Source organism: Lepisosteus oculatus, chromosome 20 (genome assembly GCF_040954835.1).
Source record: "Lepisosteus oculatus isolate fLepOcu1 chromosome 20, fLepOcu1.hap2, whole genome shotgun sequence".
NCBI classification, from domain to species: domain Eukaryota; kingdom Metazoa; phylum Chordata; class Actinopteri; order Semionotiformes; family Lepisosteidae; genus Lepisosteus; species Lepisosteus oculatus.
Genome location: NC_090715.1, coordinates 9,961,500 through 9,984,235, shown reverse-complemented (window position 1 = coordinate 9,984,235; position 22,736 = coordinate 9,961,500). Strand labels below are relative to the sequence as shown.

At 41.2% G+C, this 22,736-nt stretch overlaps 1 protein-coding gene across 1 annotated transcript in view; it reads right to left on the bottom strand.

Annotated features, from left to right (window-relative positions):
- phlpp2 (PH domain and leucine rich repeat protein phosphatase 2) overlaps positions 1–19,842 on the bottom strand; it is a 49,681-nt gene extending 29,839 nt beyond the window's left edge. The window contains exons 1-3 of the mRNA XM_006641340.3: positions 18,045–19,842; positions 13,037–13,311; positions 9,256–9,389 (exon numbers count right to left, since the gene is read on the bottom strand). Coding sequence (XP_006641403.3) covers positions 9,256–9,389; positions 13,037–13,311; positions 18,045–18,245 — 610 coding nt within the window. The 5' untranslated portion in view covers positions 18,246–19,842. The remainder of the gene's footprint in view (positions 1–9,255; positions 9,390–13,036; positions 13,312–18,044) is intronic.
- Positions 19,843–22,736: the final 2,894 nt, after the last annotated feature.

Genomic DNA, 22,736 nt, shown 5'->3' with positions numbered 1-22,736 from the left:
TTACAATAGTAACACAACACATTTTCATCTCTGCCCAAAATGACTTGTCCATGAGATAGATGGCCAGCTTCCGTCATAATAAGCACTAAAGAAAGTAAAGGGATTGTGATCTCTTCTCCGAGCAACTCTGATATTTAAAAAGAAGTATGTTTTGAATGAATGTCTATACAGTGCACTCTGTGCAGGAAATTATGTTGGACCAGGTGTTCTCCAAGATACAAGCTGACATGCCCTTTTCTAAAGCAGCAACACTTAATGCTTTTCAAAAACAAAGCACAATTTAATAAGCCTTTCAAATAAAGTATAACTTGGCAGTATCGTGGCAATATGCTAACCCAGATGCATCAGTCAAGCTGAAGAACAAATCGGGATTTTGTCATGCTTATATTAAATGACCTGATTTCTGGCTAATTATCACTGAAGGGTTCTGTTGCCAAGCCTTTATACATAAGGAAGCTCAAGGACACCTTGAATAATGCCTCTGAAGGTGGCTGAGATACACGGAAGCTCGAAGCATTAAATGTTTTTTTTTCTTATAATTCTCAGTTCTGAATTGTGCTTTCATAAAACAAACGTGGAGTGAGACCCCCTGGGCTTTCGGTGTTTATAACTGCAGGAACTGCAAAGTGAACAATAAGCCACTTTGACTTTGTATTGATTGAAAATCCAACAAAGAACAACCTTATCTAACAACAAACGACAAGCGGCTAATCGATAGCCTTGTCTCCTTCTTCAGCTCCCCCTTGCTGAAGGCCCTGCCCCACAGTCTTGACGCCAAGGCAACTGGCCTGACTGTGCAGCTCGGGGGGACGCAGACCTGCTGCTGCAGTGTCCTGAGCCTATCCTCCATCGCAGGGCAGAGTGTTGCTGGGAAAGTGGAGAGGGTGAGTACTAGCCTGTCACAGACAGAGCAGGAGAATAGCAGGAAGCCGACAGGACAGCCCTAACATCCTACACACCCATACAGATGCCAAGCCACTCGTATTTTGGTTCTGGGGTATTATGGTCTTTGAAAAAAACACTTAGGCGAGAAGCGAGTGCTACTGGCACGTAGGAAGATGTGTCCCCGGTTGTCTGTCTAGGGAATTTCCTGCTCCACTTCCAGATGATCTGGGGCAAAGCACACTCTGACCTTACTCCCCAAGTACATCACAACCTACCCGCTTGTCCGACAAGCCTGCGTCGTTCTCCTCCAGCGGCTTTTTCCAAACAAACATTCGAGGTGTTTGCACTAAACCTGTTACCTGTCACACCTGTTATCCTCAAAGTCGATCTCTGCAATAAGCACTGGAAAACTGAATACTGCTATGCATTTGAATTTAAGAACATAAATATGGGGGAGGGAGGAGAGGGTTGTTTGTCAACACTGTGGTAAAGAAGAATCCCCTATAGGATAAGATCACTTTATTAGCCCTAGACAATTTCTTGCACTGGGAATCTTTTTGCATACCCCAGCTTGCTCTCCATGAGACACACAGACACAGATAGGGAAAGAGAAGCCTGTGGTCAGAGTGCAGGGTCAGCCATTGTACAAGGCCCCTGGAGCAGCTGGGGCTAAGGGCCTTGCTCAGGGGCCCAATAGAGTAGGATTCCTATGCCAGCTGTGGGATTTGAACCGGCAACCTACCGGTCACAGGCACGGATCCTTAGCCACAGAGCCACCACTTCCCCCTCTATCCCCCATTTCTAAAAACTGTCACATATGCACAAAAAACAACAGAGGAAGCATCAGATGAACTAATACTGACAAGGCCCATCACAATCACTCACATTTAAATGTAGCTGCAGCCTGTATGCTAAGGTTTTCTTCCCCTATAACAACTGTGGCTGGGCACCCTGTGTAAATGAAACAGCAACAATGGGCAAGTCTCGAAGGCGGCCACTAGTGGCAGCCACGTTGTCACTGCACCCTCCGGTCTGGCCCACAGGGCACTCTGCCACACTGTCCATTTGCACTTGAGCAAAACTTTTTGCCCTTGAAAAGTACTTCGACGAGATTAACAAGAAGCCTTCTTATCTCACGTTATGCACGCCAGCCTGCACTCTGAGTCTGAACGTCTTGAAGGACAAATGTAGGATACACTCCTAATTCATGCCGCAGTTTTTATACTGAAGTGCTAACGAAGCACTGAAATGTAAACATTTTCAACAATGTTGTCAAATCGATTTGTGATTAAATTCACTGCAAAACTGTGAACAAAGAGTATCACCAAATCACTCCAGGTTCACTCATAGCCATTTCTGTTCAAGACTACAAAGTTCCAATTCTTTCAGCCTGTCAGTCTAGAATACTCCCTTAAGCCTTAACCTATCTGGCTGCTCATTTCTGGACTGGCAGCTTTTATATACCATTTGTGGCCATATTGGTGCATTATATAATTTTAACAATACTTAATTAAAATCCTACACTTCAATTATATATCCTAGCATTTTGTCTGCATTTTTAACCACTTTAAATCTTGAAGATGTAAATATCTCAACATAAACACCTCCGTCTTTATTTTATCACTAACCACATCAGACACAGCATTTTCTAATTTGTATTGAATTTTTACAGTTTTGCTACCTGCAAGTATGATAGTTCAATTTCTTTAAAGAAGAAAACAGGACTGTTCTTACAATTCATCTCCGTCAAAGTTGACAACGCACAACAACCAACACATACTCTGCTTAAAACGTATTAGAAAGAAGCCTAACTTTGACGTTCAGTACAAGGAACACAGCCTTTTCAAAAAGAAGGCCCACCGTATTCACCCAGAAGAGGCAGTCAGCAGCTCTACATCTCTGATGACACAAATTGCTTTGATAGGGAGCCTGGCACAGGGACCAGCGACCAGGGATGTCACAGGAGACGCCTCACGACCCATCCCCATCCCGAGCTCATGCAGTCTACCCTTGCTTGCAGGTGGATTTCAAGTTGCTCGAGTCTTCTTTAAGGATGCTTAGAGCAAGAGCTTGGCAGGAGGACAGTATTGGAATGAAATAAAGGCCAATGGCCTAAAGGTCAGTGCGCTTAGGCTACCCAGTACTCATGAGCTTGATTCTTTAAGAATAAGGTGAAGACCTTAATAGTTTAAATGGAGAAAGGCACCATATGGAGCACAAATGATATATATGGCAGCATTTTTAACTGTTTTCAGTACCAGTGCTCTAGTACTGAAAATATGCTAGGACATTTAACATTTAACATTTAACCGCTCTTAGTTGTACATAACACTTTCAGACAAATCACAATATTGGTACTAGAATCTCACTGGGATTGCAGACAGTTATGCATCACAAATCTTCTCATTAATTAATTTCTTTCCCTGTTGTCAGAGAATTATTCCAACCCTTAGCCTCCTATGGAGATAAAAATCTACAATCACCAACTTTATCTTTATTTTTAAATCGTGTTTTTCTGTTCTACACCATTCTGCAGATTAGGGTCATTTACAGGGGACAGAAAAAGCTTACAAAACTCAAATTGGCTACACTTCAGACAAGTGGTAAAAATAGAACCGTCGCTGTAGCTTTTGTGAGAAGATCAGCAATAAGGATTAGAGTAATGCACAGCTATATGACAGCAGATCCAAGCAGCATTCTAAGGAAACTAACACATGTACCATTGAAAGAATCTTGAAAAAATGGTCTCTTTTTTCTATGCTTGAAAAAATGGTCTTCGAATGTTTTCTGTGCAGTTGCTAAGAAGATTTGAACCAATCAACCTGAAATTCCAAAGAGAACAAGACAAATTAAATTAATTGCTAGAGACCGAAGAAACCTATTATTTTGGATACACAGCAGAGACCACAGCAGAGCAACGACATGAGAAGCACATCAAATCCTCAATCCTTTACTGTAACTCACTGCTCCTCAGCTACTATGGTTCTCGGACTAGAATTTGCTTGTACCACCCCATCCATTTTTAGCTTCAAAAGCCAATGGAAAGATAAATTGGCAGCACTGTACTCTTAGCTAGGCGTACTCTCCCTTGCATTTCCTGTTGGGAATAACAATTCTCCTTATTTAAGCCATCCATGCTTCAATCATGACTTTGAATCACTGAAGATGTCAGATGTTGAAAGAGTGGTAAATCGTGTGGTAACCTGCTTTACAGATTATCAGCCTTTAGATAACTTAGAACTATAAAAATGAATAAAAATCCTAGGTGTATCAAGGTTCAGAGATAGCATGACTCACGAATAGATCATAAAACATAAAAAGCAGTCACATGATTTATATCTACTGATCACCATCACGCTGACGTGATCTAGGAATAATTAACAACAAACAAATCATTGAAATACTGAGATTTTCTGCTGGATGAAACCTTTGGCTACCAGGAAAAAGGGACTAACCTGTATTTGAAAATGTACATTCTGTTGCAGAACTTGTAGAGCAATTAAGCTCAGTAGTCACCGGCTACAACAACAAATGTTAAATTAAGCTTGACCTTCAGCAACAGTTCATCTGCTGATAATGAAATCAGCAAATTGGTACAAACTTAAATATTCTGAAATATAAACATACAGTATAGATAACAAATGTGACCAAACAAATGAATGTACACTTAATATCATATAATTTACAATGTAAATTACAATTTACAATGCATACTACAGTCATTACATTATAAAATAAAAATAGGGCAGTTAGGTGGCTACATTTAGTCTTACATGAAATCTGGACTTTTTTGGGATAAATCACAAGGGACAGTTAAAAGGAACTATGTAGTCCAACAGAGCTATATAAAAATCACTTTATGTTCTTATTTGGAAATATCGTATTGTATATTGTATTAAACACAGTCCCTAATAAAAACGTAATCAAGAAAAAAACCCTCTTTGCGATATGTTCATCAAACTCTTAGTGTCACGCTGTGCTCACACTCAATTCTTCTTAATAAAAGACAACAGCACTACAAAGCTCAGAGGTGTCACACAACCCTGAGTTTTTTTTTTTAAGAGTTAGCTCAGCATTTCTTTTGGATTTCTTTCTATCCTGGAAAGATGTGAGGTAAATGTAGCATGGCAGAAAATGGCGCAAGTCCCTGTGTTTCTTCCTCCGGAACAAGCTGATGGCTCCTCTCTCTCCACTAACCTGGCCACAGGAGGTAACCCTTCTGACTGAGGCAGGTTATGAGGGACCAACTGGGACAGCAGACTCAGACCGAGACACCAGAACGTCACTCATTTTTAAGAGCTAGTAAAACACATGGTAGTGTTAAAACTTTAGCAGCAATATAATACTTTCTTAGAGCAACAAAACAAATATTGTCTCCTACACCTCTAATGTAGTATCCACTGGACTGTAGGCACACTCTACAATCAACAGCTCGTTTGAACATAGAGGTTTTCATAGAAAGTGGTAACTCAAGCAGTGTGGGAGGGCACACCTTTATAGGAGCTATAATATCTGAGAATGTGCTTGTGATTCATCATTTCACTGTTAATTAACACGCTGTTACATAAGAGCAAGGACAGACGTGAATAAAAAAAAAAGAAAATCAGAAATAGGATCAAACATTCCTCTCATCTGAAAAAAGACAGACTCCAAGAGGAACGGTAGAGAAATGACTGCCCAACAGGTCCAGATTGTTTTCGGTTTTCTCACTGTAGCTGTGCCACTCTTCTGCACTGTAGATACAGTACTGGAATGAATGGAATTTGCTGAATTTGTAATCCCTCTCACTACATATTATTATCACACAAGCTAAGTATACTTCCATAACTCATTGTGACTGCATGCTCTTAAAAAGAGCTTAAACCTAGAAGGTGTTTATTGTAAGACTTGCCTACATGCATTATTCTTACAAAAGTCAGCTTCCAATTGTATCAACATATTTCAAAATGTCACACTGATGAACATTAATTAGTGTGAAACAGCTGTTCGTGGTTGCAAACTATGACTTTATATGCTTCAGAAATGGCTTTGCTTCTTAAGTGTAGTGATATGGCAAAAACGATGAATATTCAGTGCCATATAACAAAGTAGCTGCATGCTCTTGAAAGGCACTAGGACCTAATCTTGTCAAACCTACTGTATATATATTTATGACATCTGTGCTGAGCCCTATTAGTAGCTGGACTACAGCTAACTCTGTGTTGCTATTGTGGCAGCTTCAGTGCAAACCCATCAGTTCACTGCCAGATTTCTGTGCTAAGAGACGTTGTTGTGGAAAAAACAACCAGGCTGAATGGAAGCAATCCAGCAACAGAAAAGGGCTTAAAAATAAACTGCAGCTGCACTCACTGACCCTAGAGGTAATTAACTTCATCTTTGTGTTGTTTTGAAACCACGTACTTCATTTTGAATTTAAGTTTTCTTTTCTCCCACTGCTTTTCATTTGTTTTCATTTAATCATGAAATAGTTACTGATGACTATTTCTGCTTTTTAAAGTACAGTATACGCCTTGGTATATTAAACAGTACAGCACTGTAGATAATAATACACACTTTCTGAAGATATGACACATACACCCTCAGACCAGCCATTTTTCAAAAGCAAAGCAAAAACAAGCACAAAATGATCTTCATGTTTAACATCTCTAAAGTGATGACTAACAGTCACGATGCAGAAACAATGATCATGCGGAACCGATGCTCCTCAGGTTACAGAACAAAACATCTCCGAACGCAGGACTGTGTTTAAAACTAAAACAAGCAGAGAAACACCAAGATGTTCCTGTGCTGTTGACAACATAAACAGAGGCAGCAGCGCAGGTGTGATAATGTGGTAACCCCTAGCAACGGCTGAAGGACACCTACAGTTTGAGAGCTAAGGGAAAAGAATGCTGTTGAGCCAGCAGCCATCTGACAAGCCAAGGCAAAAGACAGGCCTCATTCCTTAGCAGGAGAAATCCTTCATGAAACCAACACCTCAAAAGATCCTACCGAGAAGATAACCTGAGGCAGCTGTCATACTTTCCCATCCAAATATGTGGTTTCATGGCCAAAACAACCAATGTCAGCCCAGCACTTTGTCTCACCACTGCTTTTCCATAAGATAACCTTCTGGGATCTGGATGTCCTCGCTGTCCCACAACTGGGCCTAACAATCTAAACACCAAACATGGCAGGGCCTAAAATACACTACACACAGCAAAGAGTTCATTCGAAGAGCCTGGAGTATATTGCAGGCCCTGTACAGACATTTTCATTGCAATGTAACATATCAGGAATGAATATCCAGCCCAACATATTTAGAAACAAAACAAAAAAACTTTGGAAATGTCTAATTTGAGTTGGTCTAGTCATTGTTGCCAGGCCCTTTTCAACTGCTGGAGCTGAATTACGTTGAGAGGCTGAAAACAGTCGCAGCAGAACACAGTAGCAGCCCATCTATTTGTGGTGCAGCTGAAGGAAGGATAAAAAAAGGCAGACATTCCACCAACTAGACACCAAAGAGTTGTCTAAAAAGTATAAACCACAAATAGGCACTACTGCGAAAGGAAAGACAAAATATTGAAGAGGACATTGTGTATTCTCTTTTTAACGAAGCTTCATTTCAGTCACATATTTTGTGATTTACAAGAACTATGGTCACGAATTAAAACACTGTCCTGCCAAGTTCTATTCGATTACTGCTTATTTTGTAGAGGATGTGCACACTCTTTACTGGATTCAGTCTTTTTAAAGGGTTAAAAAAGTGCATATTTGCATAGATAAGCACCATTCTTTTCTTAGAGTCTGTGGTTTAGCAGCTGTGAAGTCTGATGTGAGAGCAGAAGAGAGGCAGCCTGTGTAGCTGGCGCATCAATGCAGCCTGTTCTGTGCAGCGTTGTGGTCACTGTGGCCACCAAAGGCTCCAGGAACAGAAACCCTGGCAGAAAGAAAGGACCGTGATTCCAGGTAGCCAGAGCTAGCAGGCAGCACGAATGCTCAGCAACAGGCTGGGTTATTAATAGGAAGGTTATGCAGTACATCAGGTCACATTTTCTTACAAGTAAAGCCTATCAGGCCTCTTAAGAGGATCACAAGCCTTGCCACGCAGGGCAAGACTCTGAAAGACAACAAAGTGCGAATTTGCTGTCCTTAGGCCAATCCATCAAAACCTCCCTATGCAAAAAAATCAGAGACGTGTACCACCGTCTGGCCTCTGAAATCCAAGACGCATCTGAATTTAGTTAAGAAGAAATAAATCTCGGAAGTATGCTTCATGTCCCGCTGCAATACATCACGGAACAATGCCACCAATAAATCACAGACACACTTCAATATGACACAGGTACCTCCTTTTTCATTCCCCAGCAGAAGAATGAAGAATCATCTGCCAGCCTGCACTTCTGAGGGAAGGTGCTTCATATCACAATACCCGCTGGAACAGCCGAAGCTGAAGGGCTGTCTGCAGGATCAGAAGCTGCAGGGCAACTCATCCAGGTGCCATCGATTGCAGTCTCTGGGGAAGAGTGGCCCCAGCTCAGGTCCTCCCACTGTTCTCTCTTTCTACTCCGCTCTTGTTGGCTTTGAATTATGCGCCATAATCCCATCTCCAGCACAAAACCGTGTCAGGGCCTGAAGAATTCTCCCAAAGACGAGAAACTGCGAGACCGTTCCCGGGGCATCTTTGAGGTTTTGAGGTGTTGTTGTGTGTGGTCAGCTATCTTCTTCAAATGGGAAAGTTTCTGACATGCATGTTTTGACAAGTTGAAAAATCTCTTTGTCTTACTGTAGACTGATGGTACCCAGAGTGATATATAACTAAATCCACTTGACGCACAAAAGCAAAGTAGAGAACTGGTGTCTTTTAACTCAAAAACATAATTTCAGCTAAATACAAATGCTTTTCAGCAATTCCTGAAAGACAAGCAATTGATCTCAGAAGGCAGTGGATATTATTGCTGTCACAGAAAACATAAAATAGATTCAAACAGGCCCAGAACAAGGCATACAGTAAATTGAAGCACATCCTTGAAATAATGATTCCAGAAACCAAGAAAAAAAGAGAGCAAAAAAACAAAATGAGCATCCTACAAGGTCATGATCTGATACCAAGGTAACAGAAATAGTCTTGGATTGAACTGGAACAACAGAAAGAGTGATGCACAACACTGACACACAGGGACAGGGAATGTCTAGGGGAAAGGAACAAAAAAACTCCCAGAGGCTCACAAACTCCTTGGGTATGAGTAGAATGGTAATGGAATGAAGCACAGTGCCAACCGAAATAAGAAGGGGCGCAAAGCACCGCGACCCCAGTGGGGCCGGAGCAGAATATTGCCCCAGCTGGTCATCTGTGAGCGGCGGGACCCGAGGCTAGGGGCGGGCACTCACCACTGTAAAAGCGGATCATGCAGCTGAGGTCGGAGTGGGCCGCCTCCCTCTGTATCCTCAGCGGGTCGCTGTAGCCCATCGCTGCCAAGTAATCGTAAACAATCTGGAGAGGGCACTCGGCAGGGTCCAGCCTCCTGCCAGGAACAATGAACACGTTACACCCCAGGCCGCACTCCTCACCTGTCCCCATCTCCCACTCACTGAGCACAGGCCACGCCCGCCCGAAACTACCCACCCCGCCTGCGAAAGCTCAGCTGTTTTCTGTTTGTTTCTTCCACACCAGAGTGTTGACTCAAAACAAAGAAAGGAAACCCGCTTTTTTACACAAGCAGATAAACACACTTGGTGCTTAAACCTAGGTTACGTTCTAGTCCTATTTTCAATGTTTTACTTGAAGCTTGCACGGCATTTTCATTACATTTCATATAATGTAATATTTAATCAAATATCTGAAAACATGCAATGGTATTTTTACCAGGCCTGTCTGTTTTATATAACATAAAACCTGTTCCTCAAACCTGTTTGCCACACAAATTTCAATTCAGCACAGAGCAACAATTTCACCTGAAGTGCTAATGGTCGTTTTGGCAGAATCTACATCTTTGACGTCTAGATGAATTAGAAAACATATTCTTCCAATCCTGTTTTTTTCTAAAAAAACACAATTTCGTTTGACAAAATGTTTAATGGAATATTTCTACTCTAGTCGACTGATACATCCATCCATTCATCAATTTTCTAACGGCTTCATCCAATTCATACAAGAGGGAGATGGCCACAAAGACACTATCCCAGGAAGCAAAGGACACAAGGCAGGACTCACCCTGGATGGGAAGCTAGTGCATCACACTGGCAGAAACACACACTTACACCAGGCCTGATGATTCAAGATGCCAATTAAGGAAACCAGAGCAATGCTGATTTACTCTCATTGTTGAAATTAAATACATGTTGGGATAGTTATTGTATAATGTTATTGCAAGATCCTGCCTTTTTTTGGTCAGTCCCACTCATGTAACTACTTAAGGCCTTGTATCAGATAATTTCCTTCAAACACCCGATCAAAGTCTCTCCTTATCACACTTGGTCCACCCACTTAGAAAATTCACTGCCAGGACCAAACAGGGGCTTGAGAATGCTGCAGTGATGCTCAGTCAGTCCATAGGACTGCATTCATAGTCTGACGTTTAATGCCACATGTGTGTTCTGGTGGCCTCAGTTCCCTGCAGTGAAAGGAAAGCAACTCAATATTTAACAGTAGTCAACCAGAGACGTTGCCATTGAGACCAAAACACAATTTACAAAAGTTGAGCCTCGGGCTAAAACGGTGCTTTGAGGATATTAAAAACCTAAAGTAAATCTTCTAAAAAATAAATGGATCAAACCCACCCTATAACATGGAAAGTAAATTCTGTTATAAATTACTGATTTGTTTTTACAGAAGAAACAGAAATACTCAGGGCCTTTAAAAACGAACTGTACTCGCATAGGATGAGTACACACTGGAAAGGAAGCCAAAAGGGTTCTCCACCGCTTCAATGCTTTAAAACTCTTTGACTGACTTATAATGAGGACAATACTATAGAAATGCAACAAAATTTCAAAATCAGATTGATCCCAGGCTGTGGAAACCCATAGAAAGTGTTGCATTTGTGCTGGTATCTTACATCAGTAGTGTCTCTTTGTAGCTACTTCACAATCTTGCAGACTGCAGTGTGTAATAGCTTAGATCACATCTGTTGGCCTTATGCCAGCCACTAGCGATCACTTTGCCACGGCCCACAAGTACTTAATATGGATAACTGCCAGCACAGGATATCACCATCTCTGCTAGTAAGCCCTTTAAACAAATGCCTTTCTTTTCAGAGCTACATGGGCTGAAATTATCTGTAAATTCAGTAACTGTGCAAATGAATATTCGTAGCTTCCTAATCTTTTTAAGAAGAAAAACAGCCTCTTTTATTCAGCTATAAATTGTTAGGTGGATTTACAGTTGGGAGATTTTTTTGATGACACTGTTTGGTGGAATTCACCTTTGACTGTATTCAATCCAGAAACAGCAGTAGTTTAAATTTCAGTTGTCCAGGAAATACATCTCATAATAAATTGTGGGCATGAATATTGGTAGAATGAGAAATCATAAGACAGTTCTGTTTCTTATAGTTTGGGAATTGGTCAAGAGCTAATTAAGATTTGAGTGCACTGCTGTGCCAGTGTGCAAGCTGGAAAAGAACAAGCAGAATGAATTCCATACCGAAAAGCAGAAAATAGAAAAAAGCACAAACTACTGGCCGAGGCCCCTTGTTCAGGTGTGTGTGCAGCCAAAACATGTTTTTTCTCAAAGGTTTTTCAAAGTTTTTGCTCCTTTGGGGGATCATTAATATTGATACCTATAATTCACTGTAACTACAAGCTCTTAAAATGTGCCCTAACCCAAAAGGGTGTTCTTTCTAGATCTTAATTATACATGTGATTTACTTCCAACTGAATGGGAGAGAGTCATGCTGTTTTGTAAATGACTTAAAAGCCAAACAAATAAAAAACTAGAAAACTATGAAGGTTAAGATGGGCAATTGGTTTTGTTTTTTATTTAGCGAGTTTTATGTTACATGTATGGTTCACACCATCAATTTGTATTATGGCTTTTTAGACATTTGTTATGAAAACATGAAGTTCTTGAGATGTTTGCCGTGTATATTTAAAAACTCAGGCCTCTAACAAACAGTGCTGTTTGGAAACTTTAATTTACAAAGTGTTAATCTGCTGGAAGAAATAAACTAATTCTACATCCAAATAAAAACAAAACCAAAAAAACAGTAACATTCCAATGAACTTAAAACTGGTATATTAAATATTTCTGTTTTAATGTCACAAAACAAACATGTTTAATATCCACCATACTTATCAACCTTGGACATATGTTCTTAAAACAGAAATGTCCATCTGCTACAGGGTTTTCTACAGGGGCGTTCTTTTCAGAAACGAAAGTGAAAGAAGAATTCCCTGGCATGTTCCTTCCAACAAGCTGTTTGTGGGGAACAAAACAACCGACTGCTCTTCCTTCAGGAGTGGGTTGGGAGCAAGGCAGAGCAAGACGAGCTCAGGTGGATGGGTGTGAAAAACAGCTGGAAGGGAAGAGCTGTATCTTTGAGCATATGCAGAAATATCGACTCCCCTAGATTAAGCTTTTTTTCCCCCAGTAGAATTCCACTAAAAAAAAATAAATGTGGAAAACCAAAAGTGAGAGTGAATGTGATACCCTTATCCAAGACCAGATTTCAATTGACACTGACACTGTGCACCACCCTCAGAATTCAAAACTGAGGCAGAAGACTATAATGTCAAAATGTCAAAATACAACCTGAGCTATTCTCTTCAGCTCTTCAGATATATATATATATGGACATGTACACCTATATACGCATGTCCTTTTAGAGCTGGCTGGTTGTCAGAATTCCTTGAAGCTACAGATTGCTTTTCTCTCTTCCATTAGAGATAAGTAAACAGTGCCTGTGGGTTTTTTTTTTCAAGCTGAAGATGCAAATGCATTTCCTTCTCTTGGTATTTCACACACAGACACACAGATGTGCTCGCTGGGCAACGCCCCCCCGTTAACCCTCCTACTGATATTTTTGGGTGCTTACACATTGCTTGTGAAGAATTCTACCTGCACATTTTTCTACGTTGTTAAATTGCCCCGTGCGCCCTTTGTCCCAATTCTCGTTGGAGACGTGCGCAGCGTGGGACCATGGGCAGGACCCCCGGAGTGCAGCTGTCTTACCTGAGCAGGTCTCCGTGCAGCTGCAGGTACAGAGCCTGGCAGTCCCCCTGAGCGCAGAGCTCCTCCACCGTGGTGCTGGTGGAGCAGAGGACCAGGCGCAGGTCGGGCTGCGAGGCGGAGGAGGAGGAGGAGGAGGAGGGTGTCTGAGGACCCACTGCCCTGTACAGGCACACGCAGCCCCGCCCGGAGTCTCCCTTCAGCCACTCTCGCTCCCGGGACCCGAAGCGACTCTTGCGCGTCACACAGCCCCGGCTCCCGTTGCGCTTCATGTTGCGCTGGTGGAGAGACAGGGAGCCCAAGGGGAAAGCAGCTCATGTCAGGCAGTGGGGAGAGACAGGGGAGTCGCCTGTGCTAGACTGCACCTCAACCGCCATTTGTGTGGTGGCTGAATCAAACAGAGGTAGAGAACGTTGTCTGATCTTTCCTGACTGCAACACATCACTTTGATTCCATGTGAGCTGGGAAGCCAGAGATGGTTCGCACAGGACTGAGAACAGGACTGAGAACAGGAAGCACTCTGTCACAGGCAGGGTGATGGATGCCTGAAGCAGATTACCGAACTGTGCTACTGAAGCTGATTCCACTGGATCTTTCAAGAAGTGGCCAGATGGGAGAGACAGATGAACAAGCTACTACTAACCCAGAAAATGACAAGGGCCAAATGACTTCCTCTTGTTTGCAGCCTTTCTCATTTTGTTACATGACGATACTGTGGAAAATAACATCCAGCCATCTTCGCAACCCTTTATCCCATACAGGGTCACAGAGGAGCTAGAGCCTATTCTGACAGGCAACTGGGGCAAGGTGGACACACCCTGGACAGGACGCCAGTCCATCACAGAGCATGCACAAACACAACCGTGCACACTCTCACACCAGGGTCAAGAGGCCATGGAACCTACCCATGGACTGTGGGAGGAAACTGGTGCACTTGGAGGAAACCCATTAGTACACAGTGAAAACATACAAACTCCACACAGACAGCACCCCAAGAACTGAACCCAGAGCCCCAGGGACGCGAGGCAGCAATGCTAATCACTGCCCCACCCTGCCACCCCAGGAAATAATGTTCGTTGTTGAAACATTCTCATTCATTTATTACTAACATTTACAATGAAACTGGACTAAATGATTTGAGGAAGCAGAAATGTAATTATTTTTTTTACTGTTTGTTCTGTTCAGTGTCTATAAAACAAATTATTGCACACAGAGTTGTTGATTTAAAGAGGTAAATTAACACATGCTGATGTTGTTCATCGGCTCCCAAAGGACTCTAAACCAGTCAAAGCTGTTGCTGCCCCGAACATGATCTCCTTTCTTCCCTTTTCACTTGTATGCACACTGCTTTCATCTCAATGTTAACATGCACATCCAGCCTGCAAAAATACCTATTTTACTGAACAAACTGGAACTCCAAAGCAAATTAGGAGAATTCCAGCAAAAAGCAGGCATCACAGTGTGCTGCCTCAGGATTCTGGAGGTCCATACCAGAAAAGGTCCTGCTGACAACAAATTTCTAACAATAATTTCTACTACTTATTGGGTTAAAATGAGAAATGGATCTATATTTAAAATGTTAATGAAGGTATGGACTCACGTCCAGAGACAAAATGTATTTTATTTGACACGAAACAATTACTTTTCTTGTTGAAGCATCTAATGCATTACAGGAGCAATTCCTGATATAATTAAAAAAAAACACCTAGTGTTTTTTTATGTGGTGGTCATTCTGATTACAAAGTTCAGATCCAAAGTGTGACTAGTGGTTTCGGAGGCTCATGTGTAAAGGAGGTTTACAATCCAGCAAAACAGTACAAGGTTCACGTCAATGCAAAAACCTTGATTACTCTGCAGTTCAATTTTCTTGCAATGCTTTCAGGTGTAGCCAGGGTAGCTCAAATATTTGTACAAAATAAATGGTACAAACCATAGTGATGTGACTACAATTTGAAAAGTGACTAAAAACTGGGATATGCCAAGAGAGAGAGAGGCATCGCGCCATTAGTTAGATGGATGAAATCCATGTTTCTGAGTCCCTCCTCATTTTGCATGGTCTCAGATTCAGACTGGAGCACACAGACAAACCTGAAAGGATTCAGGGCAATCGCCATCACCATGTAACTCACACTATCAGAGAGCCACCACCCACACAGCAATACAGCATCTCCACCCTGCGAGAAGTATCTGTCCTGACAGAAGGTTTGGATAATCATGTTTCAGGTGTTATCTCATGGGTGATGTTGTGAAGAAGCATGTAACAATTGCTGCCTCATAGCTCTTGTATCCAGCTGGGATGCCTTCTGTGTGGAAACAGTACATCCCCCTGTATTCTCTGGGAGCTCTGCTTTCCTCCCACCTTTTACAGCCATGCTGCCTTGTTTAACCAGTTTATTTAAATAGGCCCTGTAAATGTGAGCGCTCCATAATGAACTGGTGCCCCAGCAAGGGACCTGCCTGTCTTCTTCCCTGTATCTGCTTTATGAGACAAAGAGTCAGATTTTAAAAATGTGAGACTTTGGCCTGAACTTATTTATTTTCAAAATTCACTTGGTTAAGAAGACCAAATGAAAATCGGGGCATTTTCAGATTCCTCTCAAGTTCTCCATCATACATAACTATACAAAACGCTCTGTTAAAACATTAAGCTCATACATGAGAGACCGCCCTGCTTAGAATTCTGGGCTGGAAACAAACGAGTTCCTAAGCCTTTCTGACCTCACTCATAGAAACGAGTGGAAAACTCAGATCACCGTATGCACACTTAGAGATGCTCTTCTAACAAATACATTACTTCCACCAAGGTTTAGAAAGAAAAAAAAAACGCTGCGTCATTTAGCCTAGAAGGGCTCAACCGCCTTCTGTGTGAGAGACAGGCTTCATGTCTTCCTGAGATCATTAACTTTCTAATGGACCCAGACATTTCCTGAAACAGTTCTGCTTCACAGGCAAGCATTGCGGAGTGGTGTTGAAGGCTGCTGCTTAACAGCTCCAGGGTCCTGGGCTGTGAACTTGGGCGTCTGTCTGTGTAGTGGTTGCATGGTCACCCCTACGTCCACATGTGCTTTCTCCCGATGCTGTTTCCTCCCCCCTCCCAGTGGTATGCTAGATTAGTCTGATTGGCTGTTCTAAATTCTCTCTTTTCCTTCACTGTTCTCTGATGGGCAGGTGTCCCATCGAGGAAGAGCGCAGCACTGCACTCTCACTCACAATTTGTGCCCGATGTTATCAGGATAGGCAGCAGGCTGACATGCCTCTCGCCAGGAATAAGAAGCTTTCTAATATAAAGGATAGCTGGATGAATCAACCTGTTTCACAGTTCATAAGCATTTGGATAAGCTGGTGATTGGAAGAGATCTAGGAAGGGAACTGGACTATCACAATCTAGTTGTGTGACACTTTTGTTTCATCAACTACTGCAACAGCTGTCATGTAGGAAACGCTTCTGAAATGTTTCTGAAAATCAAGATCCGTGTCATGTACAAAATCACCAGCTGGAGTCCCTCAGTCATGGGGCAACGCCAGACCTTGATGGCTGGATTCTAGTGGGAGGGATCTCTAAATGTCAGTTCAAGATTGCAAAACATTTAAGAAAAATAACTGAATAACTGACCACCACACACTGCCTGGAATATGGAAATACAGCCTGAGTAGCATTATTCTGGAAATTACAGGCAATGGTCAGATAGGCATATGATGTTTGTACCTTTTTTTTCCCACAGAAATGTCTTACTCCAGAAATTGATCAATAAATCTGGCACAACCCCTAATTAAGAGATTTCAATTAAGCAGCACCACTGTTCCAACATGCAACACATACCAATCTTTAGAGCGAGGGTGGTCTTGCGCTTCTCTTTATCAGATATGCATTGCAAATATGTCCGGTAGTTTGCCATATTTCAGTAATATTAAAGCACTAGCAAAGGACGGCAGTTTCCACCAATCCCTGTGTGCTGTTCTTTAAAATCCGTCTCTGGAGGTACACTTCACACTTATGAAGGTTATACATGTGTACGCAGCCGTATCATATATAATAGCAATGGATATTTTAATTAACCCGGATGCGGAGCTTATGTATTTATTTATATCAATTCGAACAGAATACTGCAATCACAGCAGTCATTTGAAGAGAGCATCCTGATTTACAAAGCATTAAAGTCTTCAGGACTAACATGATAAGAAGCATTGAAAAAATGATGAATAATATTCGTACAGCCCACATTCAAACATACGTAGAAAGTAAGCACGCATATCTTTAATAGAGTGGTGCTTGAGACATCTAATGAGTTAATTATGACATAATGGCGGAAGTACAGGAACATCCATAAGGGAAACAGTTAACTAGTACTGCTCGTGTATCGAATGAACTAAGGTCTCGGGGTATATTGGTTACATACAGGAAAATAATGTCAATGATTTTTAAAAAAAACAACGTCTGAAAAAGGCACACCGCTATTATCACAAATAAAAAATCACTTTGTTTCAAAACACTTGCTAACTATGCATACTAAAATATTCATGATATAATGACTAGATTTGTTTAGGGCATTACCGGAACTTAAGACCCGTGTAACTCTTATGGGTCAATACATTAATTGCTAACGTGCTTACTTCTTTCCTAAAATAATTGTTAAGAGATTAATACGGGTAAATGACTAAAACACGTTAAATAATTTAAAATAGATCTAACAGGTTACATCATGACAGCAACAGTAATGAATAACTCTACGCTTCGGTATGACACTATGCAGATCCCCGGTAGAGACTAACAAAATATACCTACCGATGCAGTTGGGAATATAAATTAAAAGAACGATTCAAGAGCACACGCACTAAGATAAACGGCAAACAAAATGCACATAAAATTAATCACCGTACTTAGTATTACTAGCTATGAAAGTAGAAGAGCTGTTAACAGTATCAGACGTAATAACGGCCCTTGTCTTTTCAAATGTGGGCAGGGTTGTGTCTGTTCTGAAATTTAGATACTGAGCATGATTGAGACATGTACCTTCAAAACCCGTATTCCAGTTACACGGGAGCCCGGTCCGACGAGGTCTCCGCGACCCGCAGCCTGGTTTGATCCCGGTTCACAAGGCTCCGGAGCTGGCGGAGCAACAGTACAAGAGCCGCTATCTTCGCCGCCACCTCGATCGTTTCGGTCCGGTTCCGTGCCCGGTACCGCCCCCGCTGGACTTTCGTCTTCCTCCATTTACATTGAAATACGTTACAGATGAAGGCGGAAAAAAAATGTCCAGTTCACAACTGGCAAATTCCAATGCACGGGGCAGCAGAGGAAAAAATCCCATTCAGCTCTGCTAAGACGCCATAACGAGACTGTAACATCACGGACTGTCAGACAGATCTAATCAATATACATTAGAAAGGCAGGGCCAGAGTTATTATTCATAGAAAACTGCCCATACAGAGGAGGAAAGCGCTGAATTATTCATCAGGGTACGTTCGCTATCATTAAGACAGACGCCTCACTCGAACCGAGATTATTTTAAATATTTGTACACTTTCTTAACTATTCACGATAAGAGACTTTTCTAGGTTATTCATTCCTCATCTTTGGTTTACCTGTAACGTCCAGGCCATTCCCAGATCCAGACCGCTGGAAGAATCTAAAGATCCTCCCCATCCACAAATATTCACCTGATAGGGAAAGTGGACACCTTGTTTCATGAACAGATAATATGGACTCTTCCGAACGAACGTTATATTCTCATTATTAACGTTAACAATCTCATTTTAAAGCTCTGAAAATCAAACATGTTAATGGAGATATAAACCTATATACTCAATTAAATCCTTTGCTCAAAGAAATCATTTAAGCCGAGGCTAATAATGTGCCAGTCATATTTTGCAGTGATACATTTTAACCTAGCATCAGCATGTATGACATGGACTGGGGCATTTACAACACGACGCATTTTTTATACTGCAGGAGAAGGCTGCCAAGTTTTTCTTATGGCAAGGAATCCTAACAGCAGGTTGCAAAAGCAAACAACTGGAGAATTGCAGCTTTGTGGGATTCTTCGTCAATAACGTCAGCTTTGCTCATTAGCTTCAGCGAAGCGGTTTACAGCTCTGGCGATATTGACACATTTGTAGCGAATCGCGGAATGACACCCTTCAAAGGTAAAGTTATCCTCTGCGTATGGAGTGTGGCTAGAAATCCTTCTCAATAAATGTCAATACCTGCCAATACAAGGCTGGGAACACAGAAAAGGACACCAGGCAAGAAGGAACTGGCAATAAACCACAATCTTGAAGTAAAGGGTGACCTGACAATGCAAAAATCAAGTCAGCCTTTCCTCCGTCCAAGTGAGGACAGTGTCAACAACCTGCAGATTATAAGCATTCTGGTATTCTGTGTGTACAAAACTGTCTATTTCCTCGTCTTCCAGGAAAATCGTATGACAATCTAGTCCCATGGATTACTAAATCAGATGTTAGTATTGTTTTTTTCCTAGAGAGAGTGTTAATACATAAAGATAAGTTTTTTTAGAGATTTAATCCTCAATGTTTAGTCAACTTGAATTAACTACTTGGAAAAAAAAGCTTTTAAACTGTAAAATAAAAGGCTCATCTGCTGTTGATTTATTACCCTCCAAAACAGCTTTGAGAATAAACCATCATCAGTAAAGCATTTTATTAAACTCTAAAATTTAAAGTTTAAGGTTGATTAGTTTCTTTAATTAGCTTCCACTCTCTATTAGCTTAATAATTACTATTCACTTGCATAGCAGATGTCCCTATCCAGGGCAATCTCACAGCTATCAATCCACAAAGCTGTATAAACAAGACAGCTCTCTCTCACATCACTTGAGAAGCCAGCACTATGGCACTCTGTAAATCATTTACCTAAGTTACCACCCTCACTCTGAAGTTTGTTTGCCAGTTTTGTCAGTCTCTTACCACTAATCAATCTTGACAAACGTCCATACATTGCATGTCCCCTGTGTGACAGGAATGAACTTTGTTCCGAATTTCAACAGGTTGTATTCTTCGTGATCTTGCTTTTTCGCTTCCAGAATTCCCGTTTCACCCTAAAAGGCGCAGACGGAAATGTGGAGTGTTGTCCGTGTTGACATGCAGTGCGGACAGAGAGTAAATCCGAAATGGCGTCTCCCTTTGTTTTGCTCCATGATGGAAATCTTTGTGCAACAACCAACAGCATATGCCTGTGCCTTTACCTTCAGTGATCTGCTTGCTCAGCAGTACTGAAACACAACCACAGCTCAGCTCAGTTCTGAACTGCATTCAAGGAAACGATGAAATCGTGCCGTTCCCATTCTGCCATTTATGTTAGAAAGATATTATAGGACATGAAAAAGAGAAGGAACCAAGACAGCATGGACAAAGCGCTTTCAAGGGACCTCCGACGTGCAAAACAAATGTAGACGCACAGAGTGCCAAGGCTTTCAAGAAAATCTAAACTGCAAGAGGTCAAACAAAAGGCTTTGTGGACCCACCGAGAATGTCAAAAAAAGCCAATTTATGATGTTGATGGGTATACAGTAATCATGTTTGTAACCTGATTGTGGCTCGAGAACAGCCTGCTGTCGCACTCCGAACAATGGAATTAGTGACTGTGGTGTCTCGCATGCAGCTTACTGAAGATTATGGATTTTTCTGTAAAGATTTTTAAAAGATTTCAGGTCACTAGCTCTTAAATAATTTGTCCCATTTATACAAAGAATTGTTCTGACAAACACTTTCATGTAACGAAACGCAATGAACATAAAAACCTCCCAATATTTTTCCACAACAGTCAACAAACTACTCCTACTAGTCCCAGATAAATAAATACAAAACACTGGCTTTCTATGGACGTTTTTTGAATTTTTATTAGTCACTGATCATAATTTTTCCAACCCAAAGACAATAATACACAGCAGAATTCTAAAATGTCCCATGAAATTGTTTACAGCCTTATTATAATTTCAGCCTTGCATTCCCTTCCAGGTTTCAGGACAATGGACTCAAACTCAACAATCCTTTCTTACCAATCAGATTTTATGTGGTACTTTACCAGAGATTCATAAAGGGGAACTTCATACGAAGACTCGCCAACTAAATGACTTTATTTCTATGAGAAGAAAAGGGAAGGAAACTGGATTCCTGACTCCCTCCTCCTTTCCCACACAAGCACAACATGTGTATCAACCAACATAATAGTGAAAAACAATCACATCAAATGGAATGGTGTGAATGCTCACTTTCATTTTATCCCCAAAGCTATGACTTTTTTTTTAAATGACAGATATTTAAACTTTTTTTAATTTTCCATGTTCAGCAAAGAGGTATGTTGAACATTTTCTTTGCATTTTAAAAAGATACATCAAGAGTAGAAATGAGAGTATTTACACTGTTTTGCACATGCAGCTCTGAAGCTGAAGATTGCAACCACTGCGACCGATGTGTCTTACCTTGTATGGAGTGAAGTAAGACAACCATGTATAGGCAAACATATATCAACAATTTATATTAGTGGATTTAAAAAGGTCCATTTGCTGTTCATACACTTCCCAGGGATTTGTTTCAATTCCGCAGTGCCCTAATCTGCCAGTTCTTTCAACACTTAAAAGCATACAATGTTCTTACAGGCGAATTTAAGAATTTAAACGATGGGGTAACACTGCACCCTTTAAACTAAAAATACACTGGTGAATATAAAATAAAAAACACTGGACACAATGAGAAACAGTCCAATTTTGTTCTTTGCTGCAACTCCCCAGTGTCTAACAGCACTCCCATGTGGTCAAGTGCTGCCAGTACAGAAAATGTGAATATTCTACTACAGCTTTTGTGTTATAAAATGGAAAGAAAAGTTACTGTTTTTCTAAAGGACGGCTGCACAGCAGAATGTGATTAAAAAAAGAAATGCTAGATAATAACAAAGACTACAAATGACAAACTGCCAGGACATAGAGCAAAGAGACCCCAATTGGCATCAGAAAGCACAAGAGTAGCAAGCCCCTTGCCACAGCTGCAGCCTGCTATTCAGGTCCATCAATCCTTAAGTTTTGATAAACACGTCTGTTTTTAACACTCTAGTTTTGAACTTGAAGCCTTTAGTTGTATGCACAGGTGTGTCAAAACTGACCATCCAAAGCCGATCTGACTTAATTTCCAACTACAGTAAATGTAAAAAAACTACTTTCCACCATACCTCTTGTATTATCTGTTGACTCAAGCAGGTAAGGGAAGTGGGCAGCCTTCAGACTTTTCTTTTCTGTAAATGTGACCATTTCTCTTTCACGTACAATCATAACAGAATCAGATGCAATGGCAAAAAAAGAACAAGGTGAGAGGGAATAGGAGACCATCCCAGCTACATACGTATCATAGCAGTGCAAGACAGAACATCTAGTTAGGCTTGATGTACATCATCTACATGAAGCAATGGAAGGCCACATTTAGGCTGTCTGTAAACCAGCCATTGGGTTTGATTGTATCAAGTGAAGAAGCAATAAGATATAGCTCAATCCAGAAGAAAGCTTATTGCATTTTGGCAAGGGGCCCACTCCCATTGAAGAGGATATAAACAGATTAAGAAGTTCATCAAAACAAATACATTGTTGTTTCTGGTGTTATTGTACAGTGTTACTCAGTAGTATATTTTTTGGACTTTTACCTCAAAAATCCCACAAAATCTCATCCACCAGCAAACAGAAACATCTTTATCAAATTA